Source organism: Miscanthus floridulus, chromosome 7, assembly GCF_019320115.1.
Source record: "Miscanthus floridulus cultivar M001 chromosome 7, ASM1932011v1, whole genome shotgun sequence".
In the NCBI taxonomy this organism is placed as follows: Eukaryota; Viridiplantae; Streptophyta; class Magnoliopsida; order Poales; family Poaceae; genus Miscanthus; species Miscanthus floridulus.
In genome coordinates this window covers 85,954,841-85,978,170 of record NC_089586.1, presented here as the reverse complement: position 1 = coordinate 85,978,170, position 23,330 = coordinate 85,954,841, and the positions used below count along the sequence as shown (strand labels likewise).

Below are 23,330 nucleotides of genomic sequence, written 5' to 3'. Positions count from 1 at the left end.
GAGGAAAAGGTCATACGGCAAGACCAAATCAAAGCAATTCAAGAGTCTATAGCCGGATTTTTTAATGAGCAGGTCATCGATTCCAAGGACGAGTTCTACTTCAACCCAACACTGCCATTGAAGCCAAGCTAGAGGATGAGAGGAAACTTGTTATGTCACAACAACTGTAATGCAATCTTTTGTAATATATGCACATGAAATAATATAATGTAAAATACACATATGCATGCATGCATGTAAATATATATATGATGCATGCATGCATATATATATATATATATATATATATATATATATATATATATATATATATATATATATATATATATTTCTATGCTTGAATTGTGTGATTTAATACGTTCATTGTACTTGAACCGAAACATACTATATGCGCGTATAAATGTATAATTAGCAGCGTACAATATGACTTCGAAAACCTATTTTGAAAAGAAAACAAAAAAATGAAAAGAAAAGAAAAAAGAAAAAAAACCTTTAGTCCCGGTTCGTATTACCAACCGGGACTAAAGGTGCCGGCCATCGTGGCATGTCAGGAGGCACCTTTAGTCCCGGTTGGTGTTACCCATCGGGACTAAAGGTCCTCCTTTAGTCCCGGTTCCTGACCCGGGACTAAAGTACCCCCCTTTAGTCCCGGATGCTTGCTCCCGGGTGGGAAACCGGGACTAGAGGAGGTTCCCCACCGGCAGAAAATTTCTCTTTCCTGTGTTCTTTATATTACCGGGTGACATACGAGATTCTTTTTCGTTTGGCAGATCCTTTTAGAACCGACTTGCTACTACTACTCCATTGAAATTACTATCGTCTGATAGTAATTTCAATGGAGTAGTAGTAGCAAGTCGGTTCTAAAAGGATCTGCCAAACGAAAAAGAATCTCGTATGTCACCCGGTAATATAAAGAACACAGGAAAGAGAAATTTTCTGCTCGGAATCTCCGCATCAGGAACAAATGCTCTTGATGTTGTTGTCGGGAAAATGAGAAGGAAAGAACCTACTGGATGGCCACACCCACACATCATGTCTATGAATCTATGATTGATGAATTGTTTTTTTTTGCGGGTGATGATCGGTGAAGCTGGCTTGACTAGACGACACCGTTGTTGGCAACCATTTCCCGACCGCCACTGGATTAATTTGTCAAGCCGGTCTATCACTCTATCACCACGCCTGGTCTTGCCAACCATCTTGAGTAGTCACTAGTGCCACCTGGTGGTCTGTCAAGTCTCGAACCAACCCAGGCGCAATCCCAGCCGTCCACCACGCAAAGCGATTCTCTGCATCTTGTGGCCCACATCGCTCTCAACAGTCAAAACGGCAGGTAGCTGCACCCTGCAAGCTTTTTCGTGCAATCTGGTGGTCTGAAGGTTTTTTTTTTCCTTTTTCTATTCGGTTGGGTTCGTGGGCGGTACTCTGCTTCGACGCAAAGAAAAAGAATCCAGTGAAGGCGGCACGGAGTGCCTAGGCAATTGCACTGAAACTAGCTAACGGGCTTCGCTTTCGTAGCAGGCAGGCATATGAATAGGAGGGACAGGCACCCCTCTGCTCTCCACACCACAAACCAGCCAGCTTCAAAGCATCGCGTGCTCCCTAATCACAAATCATTCGAACATCAGTTGACAACAACACCAATACTGTTACAGCATGAGGGTAAGCTGACAGTTCCATCATATGATCATTGGTAACTTTGGTAAGGCTTGGGTAGTGTTTAGTTGACGAAATTTTTAACGAAATGGTACTGTAGCATTTTCGTGGTTATTTGGCAATTAGTGTCCAATCATAGTCTAATTAGGCTTAAAAGATTCGTCTCGTGAATTTCGTCTAAAGTGTGTAATTAGTTTTATTTTTTATTTATATTTAATGCTTCATGTATACGTCCAAAGATTCGATGTGACAGAAAATCTTGAAAAATTTTACAAAATGAAGTGCAACTAAACAGGGCCTTGGCATGTTGTGAGTTGTGACTTAACCAAGGGTAAATGTTGTCGCATCACGTGCGTGCAGACGGAGATGTTGATCCGGATGGAGGGTGGCTCGGAGAAGGGCCACGCCGCCAAGGCGATGAAGGTGGCGGCGGCGATGCAGGGGGTGGAGTCGGTGACGCTGTCGGGGAAGGACAGAGAGCCTGCTGCGGGTGGTCGGCGACGGCGTCGACTGCAACCACATCACCACCCGCCTGCGCCGCAAGGTGGGACACGCCGACGTCGTCGAGCTGCGGACACTGCACGGCGCCGGCGCCGGCAACTACTACGGATACGGGTCCGGGTCCCGAGCCGGCAGCCTCTCGCGCGACGCCGCCACCGCGTACGGGAACGGGAACGGGAGCCGAGGAGGGAGCTACTACGGCGGCTACCCCTACTCGACGACTACGGCGGATTCCGACTACTACTACGGCCAGCAGCAGCACCAGCCGTCGTCGTTGCAGTACAACTACCCGCCGCCGTACCAGTACGCCGTGCACTACCGTCCGCTACCGACCCCAACGGCTGCTCCATCATGTAGGGTGTCCTGCTCGTCTCGTCTGCTTCCTGCAGATATGCTGCTAGTGTTAGCTTTGGGCGGTACTCTGCTTCCTGTTTAGTCTTCGGCTCTGGATTGGAACCGTACCGTCCGTCGGCGCGGCTTTGTTGTTCTCCAGTACTCCAACGCAGCAAAAGGGCCACCACGTGAGGACTGCCAGGAACGAACCTCGACCATGGCCGTGTTGAGTTCCACCAAATTCCCAACTTATACTATGCAAAAAGAAGGTTCTCTGTCACATCAAATTTGTAGTACATGCATGGAGTACTAAATGTTGACAAAATCAAAAATTAATTGCACAGTTTAGTTGTACCTTGCGAGACGAACGTTTTGAGCCTAATTAATCAACGATTAGACAATTATTATCAAACTAAAACAAAACGTCACTGTAATAATTGGACAATTATTACCAAACTAGAACAAAACGTCACTGTACATACAGAGTATGTACAGTGAATCAACCCCCACCGAATCGGGCCAACTAAACATGGCCCATTTCAGAATCTCATCGTCTTCACTTTTCAGGCAATCTCCTAGACCTGTACTACCCGCAAAGACGGTGCTACATGCAAGTATCGAATCGAAAGGCAGCCTAATGGCAACGTTCATACAAATACAACACATAAGAATTTCTCCTCCATCCTAAAAATAATTTTTTGTTGACTTCAACATGCCTAACCCATACATAATAATTAAATTAAATCTACGAGACTAGCACCAATTGCCGGTCACCATGTAATCCATACAGGAGCTAGACCAAATCGTTGTAAGAGACACTTTCCAACTGTCAAAACCGGACAAATTTGATCGTCCGCTGGTTTCAAAAGCGGTTTTTTATTTTTCTAATAATAATAAAAATCTAGATCCATCTTTAGAAGTTCGTAATTAATCTACTTTAAATTATAAAAATATGAAACTAGATCATGTTTTCTTCTAAAAATATTATATATATGTTGATGTTATATTTAAAATTGTTTTAAATTTCGCACGGAATTAAATTGTTCGCTTTTTGTTCTTTTACACGACAGTTCGCTGCCTTCGTCTCCATGCGCATCGGCGCCAAGCCTTGCTTTTGGCCAAAAACAACTCGAGAGGCGGGCCATGGGCGCCAAGCCCTGTATTAATATATACAGTAGCATTGCTATACCCCGCTGAAATTTATTTTAGATCAGAAAAATATGAAACTGGTATTTTTTTCTAAAAATGTTCTCTACTTGTTTATGGTCTATATATAGGTATTTGGAATTGGTTTATTTATGTTCCTATTGCTTTATTGCTCGTTGTCACGCTTATTATTATATTTAAAACAAGTAAGGTCTAAACAATTTTAAATATAGCATCAACATATATGACATTTTTAGAAGAAAACATGAACTAGTTTCATATTTTTATAATTTAAAATAAATTAATTATGAACTTTTAGAGATCGAACCTAATTTTTATTATTATTAGAAAATAGAAAACTGCTTTAGAAACCAGCAAATGACCAAATTTGTCCGATTTTGACAGTCAGAGGGTCTTTGTTACCTGGTTTCATAGCTGAAGGTTGAAAATCGAACTTCAATGCGAGTTGGAGGTTGAAAATGGTACTTTACCCATTTCATAATGATAACTCCCTCAAAAAAAAAAGATTTCATAATGATAACCCAAACGTTGCACGCCATTTATCGCCGGCCTTGCCTGCAGCAGATCTGTGTGTCACTGTTTGCGGCTTGCTTAATTAGGTCTTGTTTAGTTGTCAAACTTTGGATGTGTAAAGTTGGCGAAATGTACTGTAGTGACACTGTAGCATTTCGTTTGTGTTTGGTAATCATTATCCAACCGTTGACTAATTAAGTTTAAAATGTTCGTCTCGCAAAGTACAACCAAACTGCACAATTAGTTTTTAATTTCGTCTACTTTTAGTATTCCATGCATGTACCGTAAATTTAATGTGATGATGAATCTTCTTTTTATATAATGTCAAAGTTGGGAGTTTGGGAGTAACTAAACCAGGCCGATGTGTGCTCACTTCCGTTCCGTGGGCACGGGGCCGACTGACTTCCACGTACGTAGTGTACACTCCCGATGACGATGTGGCCACTCATGTCGATGTGGCCACTCATGTCTATCTTTGTATATAGTATGGCAACTTCCCATCCCGAATTATAGTTTCAAACACATGAGTCGATATCATGACAAATTGTGCGGTTGCAAGTAAATTTATGAGTCGCTATCGAAACAGCTCTCGCCGATTAACTGACAAGTGGAATAGCGTTTGCAATTTTTCCTATCGGTCTGTGTCCAAAGGGATCCACGAGATCTTCATCAATAACTAAGCGGTACGGTAAACATGCACTTCCTATAGTTTCTCAAGTAGTGAAGCTTGAATGAAAGTATATATATTGACAACGTTTTAATTCTTAACATGAGATTTCAAACATTTGACTCGGCCGTAACTTTGCTGTTCAGCCTATTCATCGCTCCAATTATTAGTAGTACTAGTCTATACATCTTAGGACACATAATCTTATGCTAGATTTTTTATTCACTCTATTGGACGCTCCTCAACTACACATCTAGACGTGTTTTATTGAGCCACGTCTATTATATATGCTCTCGGAAGATCTCTTTTTTAGGACCAACACATTAGAGTCACATCTCTATTTGATATTAGATACACATTTTGTTTCCACGTCACTAAATTGCATGCCTTCCTTATGTTGTTTTGACTTTTGATATAGTGTCGCCAATTTGCCATAGGTGTTTCACTGTAATGGTCACATTGCCTGCCACTAATTAAATAGTGCCATTTTTGTTGAGTAAATAATGTAGAAAAATGTGAGCACTAATGCTAAGGCAAGACCAGTACTTCATGTTCGGGTGGCGCTCCACATGGAATTAACCAAATAAGCAAAACTCAATTGTCAATAAGATCTTTTCATCACGTGCAACAACGCGTATTGTTTTTATCTTGCATTTAATATCGGTAAGGCTAGCGCCCGGAAGTCCAGACTCAGGCCCACGTCCGGACGCAGCTCCCGTTCAACGCACGTGTCATGCTCCGTCCACTCCTCCTCTCGTCCGCCGCAACCGCGCGCATAATACAAGAGCCCACCCGTCGCGCCCATGTCACCACGCCGTGATGCCTCTCACGCAACGGTGATGGTGTAGGCGAGCAGACCGTTGATCAGGAGCAACTCGATGATGAGGACCCACTCCAGGGCCGCTTAGGCGCTTACGCCAGCGCGGATGCCTGAGCGTCCTTCAGTGGAGCGTTGTCGCCGGCTTACAACCAACGCCGCCATGGCTCCTGTGCTAGCTCTCTCTTCATCGCTCGACCACCCTACATCGAGATCTACTGTTGCAATACTGAGATGAAATAATTGCAACATATGACTAAAACAGACGAAACATACACTTGCAACATAACCATTATAACATATGCAACATTCTGATAAAACTCTTGCAACATACATCTGAAACGAATGAAATATTTTGAACAAACTCTTGCAACATACCTCTAAAATGCTTGCAACATGTGCAACATCTCGATCTACTTTGCAACATCCATATGAAACAATTGCAACATACCTCTGAAACATCTGTAACACTTGAATACATTTGCAGCATAGAGGAGGAGAAGGTCAGGGCCGGTCGATTCCGATCGTCGGGGTGGGATCCGACGGCATGCGAGCACCACCAACACCAACGCCAGCGGCGGCACGCGAGCATAACCACCACCAACACCGCCCCTTGGCTCGGCCGAGTGGGCGGCGCGCAGTTAGATCAAGGAGCGAGCGGTGCGGGTAGGGTGCGTGACAGGTTGGGAGGGAGGAGCGAGGAGCAAGCGACGCAGGTGGGAGATGCGACGGGCGAGAGCGAGGAGCAAGTGAGCGAACGGCACAGGGTGAGGCGTGCGGTGGGAGAAAGCAGCAAGGCAGACTTAGGCACACGGCGTCCGGATGGGGCGGACGCCCGTGGCCCAGCATTATCGATTTAATATTGAATGGTACTACTAAAAGCTAGTGAATTGAAAAGTTGTCTTTTGAAGTTATTTTCGCATCGCACGGATCGTTTACCGACAACCATCTCAACATTTTGTGCACGCCTATATATACGAAGAACTTTGTAGTTTGGCTAAAATAGAGTTTGGTGGGCCTTTTTGTGCCTCCGCCAAGAGAACCAGTGTGTGGGCCTTGCTAATTACATGATGTTGGTTGGGCCTCCAATGATGAACATAAAAACCGCCAATTTGGGAGATATATATAGAGTTAAAAACCACCGGCAAAGTCTCTTGGGTCAAAGTCATCGTCTAAATATCTCGCCAATGAGAGCTTTATTTATCGATCGATGATTACGCTTGCTTGCCTACCAAGTAGCAGTGCCGACACACGCTTCTCTTTCGTCTCCCAGCATCCCCACAAAGCGGCTCCTAGCTTGCTACCTTTGGAGCTCAGTCACAAAACAAAGCAACAAAGCAGAACATGAGGGTAAATGTCTTCTCCCCAGCTTCCTTTATTAATTGTGTGCTTCTCTCGTAGTCTTGTACTGTATTTCAGATTTTCTTTCTTGAGCATATTCAGAAACATTTATGCACCTGTCATTTGTTTTTTCAGAAGGAGATCATAATCCGGATTCCTGTGAAATCCGACAAGTGCCAGGCCAAGGCCATGAAGGTGGCAGCAGCGGGCAGCGGTTTGCTTGCGTGCTCTGTTCTTGTTTCTGATGAGAATTCAGAGCAATCACATCGTTCTTACCATTCACATCAGCAAATCATTTTTTTTTTCTCCTCTTGGTTGGAGCAGGAGTGGAGTCCGTGACGCTGGCCGGCGGCGACAAGAGCCTGCTGCTGGTGATCGGCGACGGCGTGGACTCGAACAAGCTACTGAAGAAGCTCAAGAAGAAGGTGGGCGAGGCGGAGATCGTGGAGCTGCGGACGCACGACACGTTCGAGGCGGCGGCGCTCCCGCTCCCGGGGACCAAGCAGGAGCTGGCGGCGATGATGGCGATGGCGGCGGCGCGGTCGCCCTACAACAACAACCACCACCAGCACCAGCAGTGGCAGCACAGCTACGCCGCGGCGCCCACAAGCCCGTACTCCTACCACTACTACCCGTCGCCGGTGGGCGGTGGCTACGGCTATGGCTATGGCTACGGGGCCGGCGGCGCCGCGGTCAGCAGCTACTCGCGGGCGGTGGCGCGGAGCCATCCGGCCAATTACTCGCCGATGGTGGAAAGGCACGACTCCCAGCCCATGGACCACTCCTCCTCGGGAAAGCGGAGGCAGACTATGGCGGTGCCGCGCCATGGCAGCGGCACCAACAGCTGCACCATACTCTAGTGCCTGTGTGCCAAGTTGACGCAGTTGCAGCCGCGGCCTAGCAATCTGCAAAGCCTTGCTGCTGAAGCTGAACTGCTGGCTGCTGCTTGAATCTTGATGCCTTCTCAGGAATTGGAAACCGTGTGGTTAGTTACTCCATGTGTGGATTTGTTGTGTTTTAGGTTTTGTTCGGGTTTGGATTAGGAGTGGACGAAGGTTGTCAATCTTGTACATGTTTCTGTGGATGGGTCCAAGTGGAATTAGTCGACCTGTAAAGTGTAAACATACTACATGTATGCAACTATGCATTTAGGAGTTAACTACCAAAGATGCTTTTGTACACTAGACACTACCACTTGTGTTCTGTTAATAACTTTTGGGTTTCCAAATTAACCTAATCCATTTGAATAGCCATAATTCAACATTGTGATTTATGGTATCGTTATCTAAAACAGGCAAGATTTGATTGCGTCAATGTGATTTATAGATGCTTGAATGAGGGGTACATGTGTTTTCCCTCTCTCTGCTTTAGCTGTCCTAAAAATCTTAGAAGTCCTTTGGCACCTTTGAAGGCTATGGAACGTATGAATTTCATAGGATTTATATAGAAATTTTCCACGAATTAGTTTAATTTCACATGAAAAATGCTAGATTAAAAAAAACTGTGTTCCTACAAAACGGTTTCTTTAACTCCCATCAAATGACATTTTTCTACAGTTGATTAGAATAATTAGCAGTTGAGAGAGACACAAATAATAGAGCCCATCCTAGCTACTCAATGGACCAGGATGGGCAATCGGCGAGGTTTCATAACCGTGCAATAAACTCTCTATACCATCCGATCAGTGGAGCGAATTAACGAATAATCACGCGCAGTCACTCACTCCACTGCAATAAACTAACCAGTAACTGTTTGTCAACCATTCTCTTTCCTGGCTTCAAGAAAATGCTAGCTGTCGCTCCAAGTGCAACTGAACCGGGCTTCTTCGAAATCGAAATAAAAATATATGATCAGCAGTAGCAGGCCATCCCAGTTACCAGCTGTTAGCCACGCAAACTGGATATTTTAAATCCGCTGATGATTATGTGCCAATCTAGCAGGTGTGTTCTACGTGGAATTTTAAAGCCTTAAACTCAGTGCTTTTCAGCGAGGCCGTGGCTCTCCATTGGTGAGGTCAAGTCACGGGGTTTTGTCCCTTAGCTGCCACTTCAATCAACTGCCTCTGATCTTCCAACTACTACAGTACTGGAGTAGGAGCAGCACGATCCATGTCGGTTTCAAGAAGCAAAATTTTCCTGCTCGTGAGGTGTGCCACTGAGAAATTTGGCGGCCCGTTGACAAACAGCATCGCTGATGCATTCTGCATGCTATGCTGCTGTCAGTTACTAGTAATGTGCACGAGTTGAATGTCCGGTCCCTGACGTAACCTCCGATGCAAGACTGACAGCATCCTTCATCGAAGAACTTGACGTTAGTTATATGAAGAAAAAAAATACACTTGGCGACGCAAGGCTGAAAAGGACTGGAAGGACCGAAGGAGCCGAAAGGGCCTGCCTGACGAACTATAAGGCCCATCATTATTCAAACGGGCTGGCGGACTGGAGGAGGCCCATGAAATGGGAAGGCCCGCTATTCGAAGGGCCTTGATTGGATTCCTCGTAGCTGCGGCTTGCGGTGTTGTACTATTTTTCTCTCTCGGTAGAAATCGGCAGTCTCTCTCCCCTCCGGCGGCACTTCCTCCGATCGACTCGCCTGCGGCGGCGGCGCCGGCGACCAGCGGCCATGCGGGTGGCACCCAGGGTGCTCTTCCTCGTCCGCGACGCCGCGGGCTACGGCGCGGCCCTCGCGGACGCGCTCCGTCCGCGGCCCGGGCTAACGAGGTTCTCCCTCCCACCCAAAACCCTAACCTATAACTTTCGAACGCATGCAGCATCCGCTCACTGCCGCTTTGCTGCTGGATGTCTCTGGCAGGGAGTCCTCGCCCTTCGAGCTCCCGCTCGGCAAGTACGGCCTCGACGGAGAGAAGGCGTCCGGCGAGCTCCTGAGCTTTTCCGATTCCAGTGGCTCTCCACAGGTAAGGGCACAAGAGGATTTGTACCTGTCTCATTTATTTGATTCGATTCGTGTCCTGCCAGTTAAAATTTAGCAAAACTAAAGCATACCCCTCCTGTTGCTGCAGGATTTTCTTAAAAATAAATCTGTTATATACATAGCATTGCTCTATGGTATTGTATATATATGAATTTAATTTGGTCCAGGTCGTCATCCCCGTGACGCCCCGTGTCGCGATCTGAACATGATGTCAAGTGAGCAAGGATCGGGTCGTCGCATCCTTAGTGGCGCGCCACATCGGCGCCCGGGTGTGGTGCAAAATGAGCAAGGGTCTTCTCACCTACCTCGGCGGGTGCGAAGGATAAGGAAGCTAGTCGAGCCAACTTGGATCCGTTTAGATAGCTGGAATGTAGGGTCCCTTATAGGTAAGTTAAGAGAGTTAGTGGACACAGCGGTTATGAGACATGTAAATATCTTATGCATCCAAGAGACTAAATGGAAGGGGCAGAAGACGAAGGAGGTGGACAATACCAGCTTCAAGCTCTGGTACATAGGGACAACTTCAAATAAAAATGGAGTATGAGTTTTGATTGATAAGAGCCTCAAGGATGGTGTGGTGGAGGTGAGAAGGCAAGGGGATAGGATCATCTTAGTTAAACTTATCATTAGTGATATGGCCTTAAACGTAATTAGTGCGTATGCCCCCAAGTAGGCCATGATGAGAGTGCTAAGCGGCTTTTCTGGGAAGACTTAGATCGCTTGGTTAGAGCTGTCCCTAGTAGCGAGAAGCTCTTTATAGGAGGTGATCTTAATGGCCATGTAGCTACATCAAGTGCAGGTTTCGAGGCGGTTCATGGGGTTTCCGGATATGGTAGTAGGAACCAGAAGGGAGAGGAAGTCTTAGACTTCGCCATAGCTTTTGATCTGATGATAGCTAACACTTTCTTCTGTAAGAGACAGTCCCATTTAGTGACCTTTAGTAGCGGCCAATACTCTAGTCAAATTGACTTTGTTCTTACAAGGAGGGATAAACGAACATGCGTGGACTGTAAGGTGATACCTGGATAATGTGTGGTCGCTCAACACAAGTTGGTGGTGGCTGACTTCCGCTTTCTGGTGTAAGCTCGTGGGAACAAACAAGCTAGGGTTGCTAGAACGAAGTGGTGGAAATGAGAAGGGGAGGCATCAAATGTCTTTAATGAAAAGGTTATTGAAGAGGGCCCTTAGAATGATGAAGGCGATGCAAACAACATGTGGGAGAAGATGGCAACATGCGTTCGGAATGCTTGGAGTGACCAAAGAGAGCGGATGCGACTCGAAAGACACTTGGTTGTGGAATGAAGATGTGCAAAAGGCTATTAAGGAAAATGAGTGATATATGCACTTGTATCATGACAGGTGTGCAAACAACATAGAGAAGTACAAGGTGACAAAGAAGACTGCAAAACGAGCGGTGAGTGAGACAAAGGGGCGGGCCTATGAGGACATTTACCGACGTTTGAGTACGAAGGAAGGAGAGAAGAACATTTATAGGATGGCTAGGGCTCGCGATAGGAAGACAAGGGACTTCAACCAAGTCAAGTGCATAAAGGATGAGAGGGAGCAGCTCTTGGTGAAGGAGAATGAGATCAGACATAGATGGCAAGAGTATTTTGATAAATTGTTCAATGGTGAGAACGAGAACACCACCGTTCAGCTGGACGACTCGTTTGATGACACTAACAAGCACTTTGTGCGGAGAATTCAAGAATTGGACGTCAGAGAAGCCTTGAAAAGGATGAAAAAGGGCAAAGCGATGGTTCCTAATGGTATCCCAATCATGGTGTGGAGATGTCTCGGGGATATAGCTATAATATGGCTAATCAAGATGTTCAATAATATCTTTTGATCGAACAAGATGCCTGAGAAGTGGAGAAGAAGCATATTGGTACTAATCTATAAGAACAAGGGAGATATCTAAAGTTGTACTAATTATCGGGAAATTAAATTGATGAGCCACACTATGAAGTTATGGGAGAGAGTCATCGAGCAGCGCCTGCGAGGAACGACGCAGATATCAACAAACCAATTTGGTTTCATGCCCGAAAGGTCAACCACAGAAGCAATCTTCTTAATAAGACAGGTTATGGAGCGGTTTAGAGAGCAGAAAAAGGACCTCCACTTGGTTTACATTGACTTGGAGAAGGCTTATGACAAGATACCAAGAAATGTTATGTGGTGGTCTTTGGACAAACATAAAGTCCCATTAAAGTACGTGACCCTCATCAAGGACATGTACAACAATGTTGTGACTAGTGTTCAAACAAACGATGGTAATAAAGATTACTTCCCGATTAAAATTGGACTTCATCAAGGGTCAGCCTTAAGCTCGTATCTCTTTGACTTGATAATGGATGAGGTTACCAGGAACATACAAGGGGATATCCCTTGGTGTATGTTGTTCGCTGATGATGTAGTGTTAGTGGACGAAAGCCAGGCGGGAGTAAATAGGAAACTAGAGTTATGGCGGTAGACTCTTGAGTCTAAAGGTTTTAGATTGAGCAGAACTAAAACCGAATACATGAGATACGACTTTGGTGGAGTTGTACAGAAGGAGGGAGATGTGAGTTTAGAAGGTCAAGTAGTGCCTAAGAAGGATATCTTTCGGTATCTGGGATCGATGCTATAGAGGGATGGAGATATTGATGCTGACGTTAGCCATAGAATCATGGCAGGGTGGATCAAGTGGCAACAAGCTTCTGGCATTCTCTATGACGAGGGTGCTACGAAAGCTAAAAGGCAAGTTCTATAGAACGGCGATTAGACCAGCTATGTTGTATGGAGCAGAATGTTGGCCTACAAAGATTCGACATGTTCAACAACTAAGTGTTGCAGAAATGCGTGTGTTGCGATGGATTTGCGGTCACACATGAATGGACCGAGTTTGGAACGATGATATACGTGATCGCCTAGAGGTAGCATCAATTGAAGAAAAGCTTGTCCAACATGGGTTGAGGTAGTTTGGCCATGTCCAAAGGAGACCTTTAGAGGCACCAGTGCATTGTGGAGTCCTAAGCTAAGCTAATAATATGAGGAGAGGTAGAGGAAGACCGAAACTGACATGGGGGAGACAATAAAAAGAGATTTAAAAGCTTGGGATATACCTAGATATCTATGTTTCAATAGTAGTACTTGGAAAGCAGCTATTGAAGTGCCTGAACCGTAAATTGGGGCTCTCGGTGGGTTTCACCTCTAGCCTACCCCAACTTGCTTGGGACTGAAAGGCTATGTTGTTGTTGTTGTTGTTGTTATTTTGTTGTATAAGATCTGGTAAAAATTGGTAAGCTAATAGAAGAAAAACCAATAGAATATTTGATTACTTTATAGAGGAATAGGTGATGAAACAAAAAAAGTATATAGATGACATGCATGTAATGGATTAAAGATTATAAGTATTGCACATGATAGAGATGACGTGAATATTTTTTTAATTAATAAGGCATGGACTTAGTGGGGAATGATGTGGACACCTTGCATGAAGAGATACATATCTAGTGGGTCACTTAGTGGGGAATGATGTGGACACCTTGTATGAGAGAGAAATCATCTAGTGGGGTTTAGCTTTATAAGAGTATATAGATGAATGGAAATTTGTTGCTTATGTGCTTGGGCTAATGACTGCAAGGGTACTACACAAGCAACTGTAATTCCATCACCAAATGAACATGAGGCACAACAGATTTGCTCTTTAAAACTAGAAGATTAGTATCCTTTAAGGATTTTGCTAGGATATTTTTATTTTGCCTTTAAAGTTGGAAGTCCCTTCTCATATGGAAACATAATTGTGGCTAGAAACTTGCGAGCACTGCCAGGACACGAAAAGTCTCCCTGCCGCCGCCATTTTGTTGAACTTCCCTGCAAAATGTAACTTCCTGGAAGCTCCAGGGTTCAGAAACTTTCCACTCCTTGGGGTTTGGTAGTACTGAGTGTAGGCAGAAACCTTCATTGGTGGAAAAGAGATGAAGATTTGCTTCACATAACTCATTATCAACTTGTCATGATTTACTAATAAACTGAAGTTAAGTGGCGGGTGTTTGTTTTTGTTGGCTTGCATCCTGGCTTGATCCCATATGTGAATGCCACCCTTGTTTTTGTTGCTGTCGTCCTGTCTAGCTCTTTACTTGCAATAGTCTACCTGATGCATCAACACTACATATGATGTTTTTGTGGATTGCATTCTTAAATCCCAATCAACTTATGACATTTGGACAGAATTAAAATGATACTGCACAGTACTGATTATGGAACGAACCTATGTGCTATGCCAATAGAAGAAAGGATACTTTCCTAGTGGGGTTCACACTTCTTTTTTTTTTCTCTTGTTTGAGTTTTATTAGATAGAGTAAGGAAATGGACAATATTTTGTGAATTTTAATATATGCTCTATATGCAATTGGTTTCATCTTGCTTCTGCTAACAGTGCTCAATTATTTGTCAATGTGGTCCTCTTGCAAGTTGCAACTGATATTTAGCTGTCAGTAAGCTAACGTCACTTCCAAATTACACGACCCATGGGCTGTTGGCTATCAAGCTGATAGTCTACTTTGATGATCATCACTAGTGAAAAATTGGCTATATTTTTCTATGACATGAAACATCAATTATGTTGCTGATGGCTAATATTGGATATACACTGTCTTTCCTTCTTCATTCCATAAGGAAATTTTTGTATTTATTAAGCTATGTTGTTTATTGCCAGGTGACAATTTTTGTTCTGCCAGACTATAAGCCCCCTCTTGCAGCGTGTGTTGTAAATGAGGTCTTGGAACTGATTTCTTCTGAAGCTACCTCCACTGAGCGAGTTCTAATTGTCCCATTCATCACAAGATCGACAAGCTATCATCGTGGGATGGAACATGCAACAAAAGCATCGCGTGTACTTCATGGTGCTGAAATAGGGGCGACAACTGACTATACTTACTTGTTTGTTGGTGGGACCACTAAACCTCCTACATCCTTGCAAATACGTAGTGAGCCAATATTATGTTTGCTGGAAATGGTGCGCGTGTTGAAGATGCCTACAGTTCTTCTTGTCACTTCTGGTGGGCAGCAGCAAGGCAAGAGCTCTACGGTTTCTGATCTTGAGGTATATTTTTGACTTTTGTATTGAATTTAAGTGAAAACATTATTTGCCTTTATTCAAGTGCTCAAGGCTCTTGCCGTGGATAATAATTGTCTGTTTCTGCTTTCCTTTGCTTCTGTTTGGCCCCCTTTTGGTGGAAAGCTCTGCAGACTATGTGGTCCTGAAATTTTTTAGAATTGTTCTAATCAAATGGGAAACATCAGCAAAACAATAGGCATGCTAGTTGCTAGGTGGTGGCAATGTTAAAATGTGTTAGCCTGTGACCTAGGTACCTTAGTAGCCTATAAGGATGCAACTACAATTCAACTCTCTAAAAGATTTATGCCGACAGTAGATAACATTGTTTTCTAGTTCTCTGCTGTTAAAAAAAAGCAATACACCATGTTTTTCCTATTGTCATCTTGTCTAGTTCTTGGTGTTTTTGAGCTGTCTATTTAGTACTGCAATGTTAAAAGTTTTGACTTCAGAATTTATCATATTCTAATTCTAATATGAAGCGGTGCGCATAACCACACATAGGTAGCATTAAAAGCCTGCATGCTATGATCGTCCAGTTTAGTTCTGAAGAATTGTGAAAAAAAAAGGTTTTATAAAATTTATATACATGTAAAATGTGAAGTTTGTTCAGTCTTAGCTCACCCAATTTCTTCCAATTGTCAGGTACTGCAATGCTTAGGAGAGCACTTGGCCAAGCACATGGCTTTGGAGTTCTCCAAAGAAACTGTTCTCAAGAGAGGGATCGAGAAATCACCAATTGATCAGGAACCCTGGCGCGAGCTGTATGGGTGACGGTGCCCTCAGATATATTAGCTTAATTGGCCGTACATGTTTGACTGTGTTATTGAGCTGGAATCGGATCTGGTCTGTTGAGATCACTATATATAATGTGGCTCCTTCCATTTTTGGCCTGGTTAAATCAATTCATCAGCAAGAGATCTGATGTCTTAGAACTTGTAGACTCTTTGCAGTTAAACATTAAACGAAATACATCTACACCTCTAACCTCTAGGCGAATAGTATTCAAAGGTCAGGTTTATTACCCTGACTTACTGGAATGTTTATATATAGCCAAGCTTGAATTTTGTTTTTTGAAGCATCTTTTATTTATATATATATATATATATATATATATATATATATATATATATATATATATATATATATATATATATATATATATATATATATATATATATATATATGCTCGTGCGTTGCACGAGAGTCACAATTTTTGAATTAAATCTCACTAATTGAACGCAGATGTGTATGCTCTAAGGACTTCGCATATGACGCAAACACGTGGAACCGGTTTTTCGTATCGAAACCGGGTAGGAGGGGGATGTGTGACCTCCAAATAGAGTATGATTCTTATTGGACGTGGACACATGAGCAAAAATAAAGACTTGGTATCACCGGGTAGATAATGACTTTAGAGTTGTCGGGTATCGTTATTAGGGATACCCAAAGCAAGGAGGTTAGCGCCCACGCTGACTCCTCCGGATGGCTCGAGACGTATTAAAAGGTCTTGAGCGACCCAAAGGCCACGGGCTCCGTCTCGCCCAAGGTCGCGGGTTCCGTCTCACCCGCCTCTCGGGTGCGGGCTCCGTCTTGCCCGACCCTCGGGTATGGGTTCCGTCTCGCCCAACCCCTCAGGTGCGGGTTCCATCTCGCCCAACCCCGAGGACGCGGTCTCTGTCTCGCCCAACCCCAAGGCCGCGAACTTCGTCTCGCTCGACCCCTTGGGTTCATGCTCCACCTCGCCCGACCCCAAGGACGCAGGTTCCGTCTCGTCCGACGGGGGCCCATACCGCCGCCAACCACTCTAGGTCCAAGTGTATGGGCCTAGGTCAAAACTCTGACACCAGGAAAGAGGTTGGCACGCCTCGATGTAACCCGTGGCCATTACGGGCCATACCTGGCGATTCACATCAAGAACAATGTCGGGTGTGCCAGTACTGTTCTGCCTAATCCTCGTACAGACGCTGATAGGCGCGTCAGTTCACCACGATGTCCGTCGGGATGGAGTGGAACGCCATGACCGGCAGATGACGCCTGCGCATAGCGCCAGTGACGAACAGGGCCGCAACGTGGAGCCGTCCCTATTGACATCTACAGGATCGGTGGGACCCACATGAAGGAGAAGGACCTAGCAATCCTGAAAGCCTTCTTCTCTCTCGTTCTTCTCCTTTTCCTCCGCTGTAACCCGCGCTTTCCCTTTGCCTATAAAAGGGTAATCAGGGTGCCCCATGAAAGGCAATTAGACCATAAGATAAAAACACAAGAGCACGACACGAGCATACGGCTGAGCGCCAATCGACCTCTCAGCACTCGTTCACTCCTTCCACCAGAGACTTGGGATCCTTTTCCTCTCTCGCCTGTTTGTAACCCCTACTGCAAACCAAGTGCCGGTAACATGAGCAGCAGCGAACTGGACATAGAGACGTTCCGCCCGAACCAGTATAAACCCTTGTGTCCTTTGAGCACACCATCCGAGCCAGACACGCAAATACAACTTTACTCGTCAGTGGTCCAAAAACACCGACAGTTGGCGCGCCAGGTAGGGGCTTTTTGCGTGTCTCGACGTCCACATCAGGCCTTAGATGGCTAGTCACAGCATCAGCTGGGTCCCGGGCGTGTACGTGCGCTTTGGGAACCTGGACTTCATCGTTATGATGGACGAAGAGTTGGCGCAGGTTCCCACTGCCGTCCAGCCTCTCCACTCCACTGGCCTCGACACGATCGTCGAGGCACTTGAGGAACTGCAGCTGCACGCACTAGAGGCCCGCGCCTCCGGGAGCGACTAGCTCCTCGGCTTCGATTATGGGAGGCTAGAGCGCCAGCTCGGCGCCTTCCTAGGACCCTGACCGTCCCGGGAGGACCTGCGCTGCCTCACCTTTTCATTCGCCAATGTCATCATGCAGCTTGTCGGAGGAGAGCCGCTCTCCCTGGAATGCCTCATCCGGAGCACCCCGACAGCGCTCCCATTCGGTCTACGCAACATCGCAGAGACCGTTGGCCACCTTGTGGTGCATCACATGCCCCCATCCCCTACGAACGATGAGTTCATGGGGATGACCGAATATGTCATGGAATCTTTTCATGACCTCCTCATGGGAGAATCAGAGTCACCCTCCAACTCTGACTCTAGCAGAGGGAGCCATCACCCCTCGCGAGAATGTTTTATGGCAGGTACCCCCAAGGGATACGTCAAAAGCATCCACGAGGGAAGGGCTACCTCAACAGATGACCTTGACGATGAGGTTGAGGGGGATATAGAGGCCTCGTCTCACCTATAGTTGGAGCAGCCGAGGGCGCGGCACCAAGAGCTTGAAGAAGCACGACTCTAGCTCGAGCAGGACGCGTGGAGCTCGAGCAAGAGATCGAGCACCACAGAGATGGTGGGTGTGCGCATGCCATGGCCCACGACATGAATCGAAGGATCATCAAGGATGACGAAGCCCTCCCACACTTCACCCGGGCAAGCCAGAACATCGCTGTCACAGTGGCCTTGCTCTAGGGGCTTTCAGAGCCCGCGACACCCAAGGATTGTCAGGCCCATCGTGAGATTCGCACGCTACTCGAGCATGTGGCGGCGTAGCATGCCGAGAGCTCACTGTCTAGATGACTTGAGCTCGATGCCAGCCAGCGCACAACCTCAGAGCGACCCGACAGGGACGTATCAGTCCACCAGGGGCAGCAAGGCAATGGGCCCATGGTGCATGAGCGTCTCAGCCTCCACCATGACATGCGCAAGACCCTGGATGCCCGCCGGTGTGCTCGTAGTGATGAGAGGGAGGAGGCTAACCGTGGCTACCACCCTCATCATGGCAGATGCTATGACAGCGACGAGGACTGAAGCATGAGCCCCGACTTGTCGGAGCCATAGGCCTTTGGCCAACACATCCTCAACGTCGTCTTCCCACCGCTGTACCGACCGCCAACCAACATCCCAAAATACTCTAGGGAAACAAACCCTAGACTATGGCTCTAGGATTATCAGCTTGCTTGCCAAGCTAGTGGAGCAGATAGTGATAATTTTATTATCCACAACCTTCCATTGTTCTTGGCCGATTCGGCGCGAGCGTGGTTGGAACACCTTTCGCCCAACCGGATCCAAGGTTGGGTGGACCTAAAAGAGATCTTCGTGAGAAACTTCCAAGGCACATACGCATGTCCTAGGAACCCATGGGATCTCAAAAGCTACTGACAGAAGTCTAGGGAAACTTTTCATGGGTACATCTGGCGCTTCTCTCGGCAGTGCAACGAGCTGCCCAACGTTGTCGACGCCGACGTCATAGGACCTTTCCTATCTAGGACCACCTACGAGTCCCTGGCTCACAAGCTAGGACATAAGGGCCTACGAACCACCAAGGAGCTCCTCGACATTGCCACCAGCCACGCCTCGGGCGAGGAGGTGGTCGGGGCAATTTTTGATAGTCTCAAAGGCAAGGCAAAGCAGGACGAGGATGCCGGTGAAGGCGCCTCCAACTGTCCCAACAAGAAGAACAAGCAGCGGTGCGAGGGCTCGCTCGTGGCCACCGTCGATCGCAAGGGGGGTTGGAAGCCCGATGAGGGTACCCCGAACCACTTCGAGAAGCTGCTTGAAGGGCCATGCCCAAACAATGCTTTCCCCGTCAAGCACCTATACAAGGACTACGTCCTCATGAATCGTTTCTTGTCTAGAGGCTCCAACAAGGAGGAGCATAGGAAGGAGCCCAAGCCAGCCATAGATGACACCGAGGGGAAGGATGGCGGATTTCCGACACTAGATGGCTGCCTCATGATCTTCAGAGGGTCAGTGGACTACAACTCCAAGCGCCGCCAGAAGCTTGCGTGCCGCGAGGTCTATATGGCCAAGATGGCCACGCCTACCTTCCTCCGATGGTCGGAGTCTGCCACAACCTTTGATCGGATCGACCACCCAGAAAGCATCCTGCAGCTAGGAAGATATCCGCTCATGGTCGACCCGATCATCGGCACGAAGTGGCTCATCAATGTGCTGATGGATGGAGGCAGCGGCCTCAACATCATGTACACTGAAACGCTTGACACCATGGGCATCAACCAAGCGCGCATCTAGCCAACCGGGGCACCTTTCCACAGCATCATGCCAGGAAAGCAGGTCGTGCCACTTGGGCAGATCGATCTGCCTGTCACCTTCGGGGATCCAACAATTATAGAACAGAGACCCTTACCTTCGAGGTGGTCGGGTTCCATGGAACCTACCATGCCGTCCTGGGACATCCATGCTACATGAAGTTCATGGCCATCCCTAACTACACCTATCTAAAGTTGAAGATGTCGGGTCCATATGAGGTCATCACCATCGGCACCTTCTAGCGCGCCAATGAGTGCGAGGTCGAGTGCTGCGAACACGACACGACAATTGTCGCCTCCAAAGAGCTTGCGGCCATTAGGGAGGAGGTCGTTGAAGAAGCGCTTGACCCCTAGCGGTCAGCTGGGTCTCTCGAGCCTATAGAGGGTGCCAAGGAGGTCCTCATAGACCCTAGCGTCTTCAGGGGCAAAGTGGTGCGCATCGGCACCACGCTTTCCTCCAAATAGGAAAGCGCGCTCGCCGACTTCCTCCACACCAACAGAGACATCTTTGCGTGGAGACCCTCGGATATGCTAGGCATTCCAAGAGAAGTTGTCGAGCATGCCTTGAAGATCAGGCTAGGATCCAAGCCGGTGAAGCAGCGCCTATGTTGCTTCGACGAGGAGAAACACAGGGCAATCAGTGAGGAGATTGCAAAGCTTTTGGCGCCTGGGTTCATCAAGGAAGTATATCACCTCGAGTGGTTAGCCAATCCTATTCTTGTACGAAAAAAGAATGGGAAATGGAGAATGTGTGTTGACTACACGGGTGTCAACAAAGCGTGTCCAAAGGATCCATTTCCTTTGCCATGCATAGACCAAGTAGTCGCCTCGACCATAGGGTGCAAAACCCTTTGCTTCCTTGATGCTTACTCTGGGTACCATCAAATCGCAATGAAAGAGTTTGACCAGCTCGTGACATCTTTCATCACCCCATTCGGATCGTTCTGCTAAATCACAATGCCGTTTGGCCTGAAGAACATAGGGGCTACGTACCAACGTTGCATGCTCAAGTGTTTTGGGGATCTCATCGGGCAGACTATTGAGGCCTACATGGATGACATCATGGTCAAGTCCAAATGGGCTGACCAGGTCATAGCCAACCTAGAGCAGACCTTCGTGAAACTCTAAGCAAACGGCATCAAACTCAACCTCAACAAGTATGTTTTCAGGGTCCCAAGGGGTATGCTGCTAGGTTTTATTGTCTTCGAGGGTGGCATCGAAGCCAACCCAGAGAAGATCTTGGCCATCATGAGGATGGGCCTAATTCAAAACATAAAGGGGGTACAATGAGTTACAGGGTGCCTCGCTATGCTCAGTCGCTTTATCTCGCGCTTCAACGAATGAGGTCTCCCCCTCTATCGGCTTCTGAAGAAGGCCGATCGCTTCGAATGGACGCCCGATGCCCAAGAGGCATTTGACAAGGTCAAGTAGCTCCTGACAAAGGCCCTAATCTTGGTCCCCCAAACAATGGGGAACCGCTTCTGCTCTACATTGCTGCCACCACACAAGTGGTCAGCGCTGCCCTGGTGGTAGAGCGAGAAGAAGAGGGACACGCCCTCAAACTATAGCGTCATGTGTACTTCATTAGCGAGGTCTTGTCCAATTCCAAGACCTGCTTCCCCCAAATCCATAAGCTCCTATACGCTGTCCTTATCGCCAAGAGGAAGTTGCATCACTACTTCGAGTCGCATCTAGTGACGGTCGTGATGTCCTTCCCTCTCGGCGAGGTCATCCAAAACCGGGATGCCACAGGAAGAATCATGAAGTGGGCACTCGAGCTGATGGGTCAAGGCATTTCATATGCCCCCAGAATAGCCATCAGGTCCCAACTGCTAGCTGATTTTATTGTAGAGTGGACCAAGATCCAACCATCGACCAAGAGTACTAGACGATGTACTTTGATGGATCGCTGATGAAGAAAGGCACCGGCATGGGGCAGGTCTTCATTTCGCACCTCAGGGTACGCATGAGGTACATGGTTCACATCCATTTCCCCTCGTCCAACAATGTGGCCGAGTATGAGGCACTCATCAATGGCCTACGCATCGCCGTCAAGTTGGGTATCCGATAGCTTGACGTCCAGGGTGGCTCCTAGCTGGTCATCGACCAAGTCATGAAGGAATCAAGCTACCACAATGCTAAGATGGTTGCGTAGTGCCAAGAAGTCCGCTAGCTAGAGGACAAGTTCAATGGTCTCGAGCTCAATCACATCCCAAGATGTCTCAACGAGGTGGCCGACACGCTGGCGACAACGGCGTCCGACCAAGAGCCAGTGCCGACGGGTGTCTTTGCCAGCAATTAGTACAAGCCCTCGGTCCACTACGAGGAGCAAGAATAGGCCAGTGATGGGCTACCTGCCCTAGGCTCAGGGGCTAACCAGTCGGTGGCTCCATCTGACCCTGAAGTCATGAAGCTTGACGAGGATCTAGTGATAGAGCCCAACCCTCTGGCCGACTGGAGGATGCCTTACCTAGACTACCTCCTCCATGAGGCACTACCGATGGATAAAATGGAGGCTCGGCGACTCGCGTGTCATGCCAAGTCATTTGTCGTTATTGAGGGCGAGCTCTACAGGCGAAGCCACACTGGGATCCTATAGCATTGCATCTCCATCGAACAAGGGAAGCACTTGCTGGGTGATATCTATGGTGGGGTGTGCGGGCACCATGCCGCGCCTAGGACCCTAGTCAGAAACACGTTCCAACAAGGCTTCTACTAGCTGACCATAGTAGCCAATGTTGAACAGATTGTGTGCACCTATGAAGGATGTCAATACTACACTTGGCAGACCCACCTGCCAGCCCAAGCACTCCAAACGATCTCCATCACGTGGCTGTTCATGGTCTGGGGGCTCGGTCTGGTCGGACCTCTCAAGAGGGCGCCCGGCGGATATACGCACTTGCTTGTCACCGTAGACAAGTTTACAAAGTGGGTAGAGGCTCGACCGATCTCCGCGATCAAGTCTAAGCAAGCCATGTTGTTCTTCCTTGACATCGTCCATCGCTTTGGGGTCCCGAACTCCATTATCATGGACAATGGCATGCAATTCACTAGGAATAAGTTCCTCTGATTCTGCAATGAATACCACATCCATGTTGATTGGGCCACCATGGCGCACCCCCGCACGAACAGGGTAGGTTCAACCACACGAACGGCATGGTCCTACAAGGCCTCAAGCCTAGGATCTTCAACCGATTAAACAAGTTTGGTAGACGATGGGTCGT

General features: G+C 47.0%; 2 protein-coding genes and 1 pseudogene across 2 annotated transcripts; all 3 read left to right on the top strand.

The window, feature by feature from the left end:
• Window positions 1-1,576: 1,576 nt before the first annotated feature.
• Window positions 1,577-2,719, top strand: LOC136463665 (uncharacterized; annotated as a pseudogene).
• Window positions 2,720-6,846: 4,127 nt separating this feature from the next.
• Window positions 6,847-8,227, top strand: LOC136463664 (uncharacterized). Its single transcript, XM_066462643.1, has 3 exons — window positions 6,847-7,004; window positions 7,131-7,209; window positions 7,320-8,227. Exons 1-3 carry the CDS (start codon window positions 6,999-7,001, stop codon window positions 7,853-7,855), a joined length of 621 nt encoding a protein of 206 aa, XP_066318740.1. The 5' UTR covers window positions 6,847-6,998; the 3' UTR covers window positions 7,856-8,227.
• A 1,263-nt stretch (window positions 8,228-9,490) lies between these two features.
• On the top strand, window positions 9,491-16,017 carry LOC136463663 (uncharacterized). The gene is made up of 4 exons (XM_066462642.1): window positions 9,491-9,715; window positions 9,807-9,909; window positions 14,626-15,012; window positions 15,670-16,017. The coding sequence occupies exons 1-4, from the start codon at window positions 9,618-9,620 to the stop codon at window positions 15,796-15,798; spliced, it is 717 nt and encodes a 238-aa protein (XP_066318739.1). The 5' UTR covers window positions 9,491-9,617; the 3' UTR covers window positions 15,799-16,017.
• The last annotated feature ends 7,313 nt before the right edge of the window (window positions 16,018-23,330 follow it).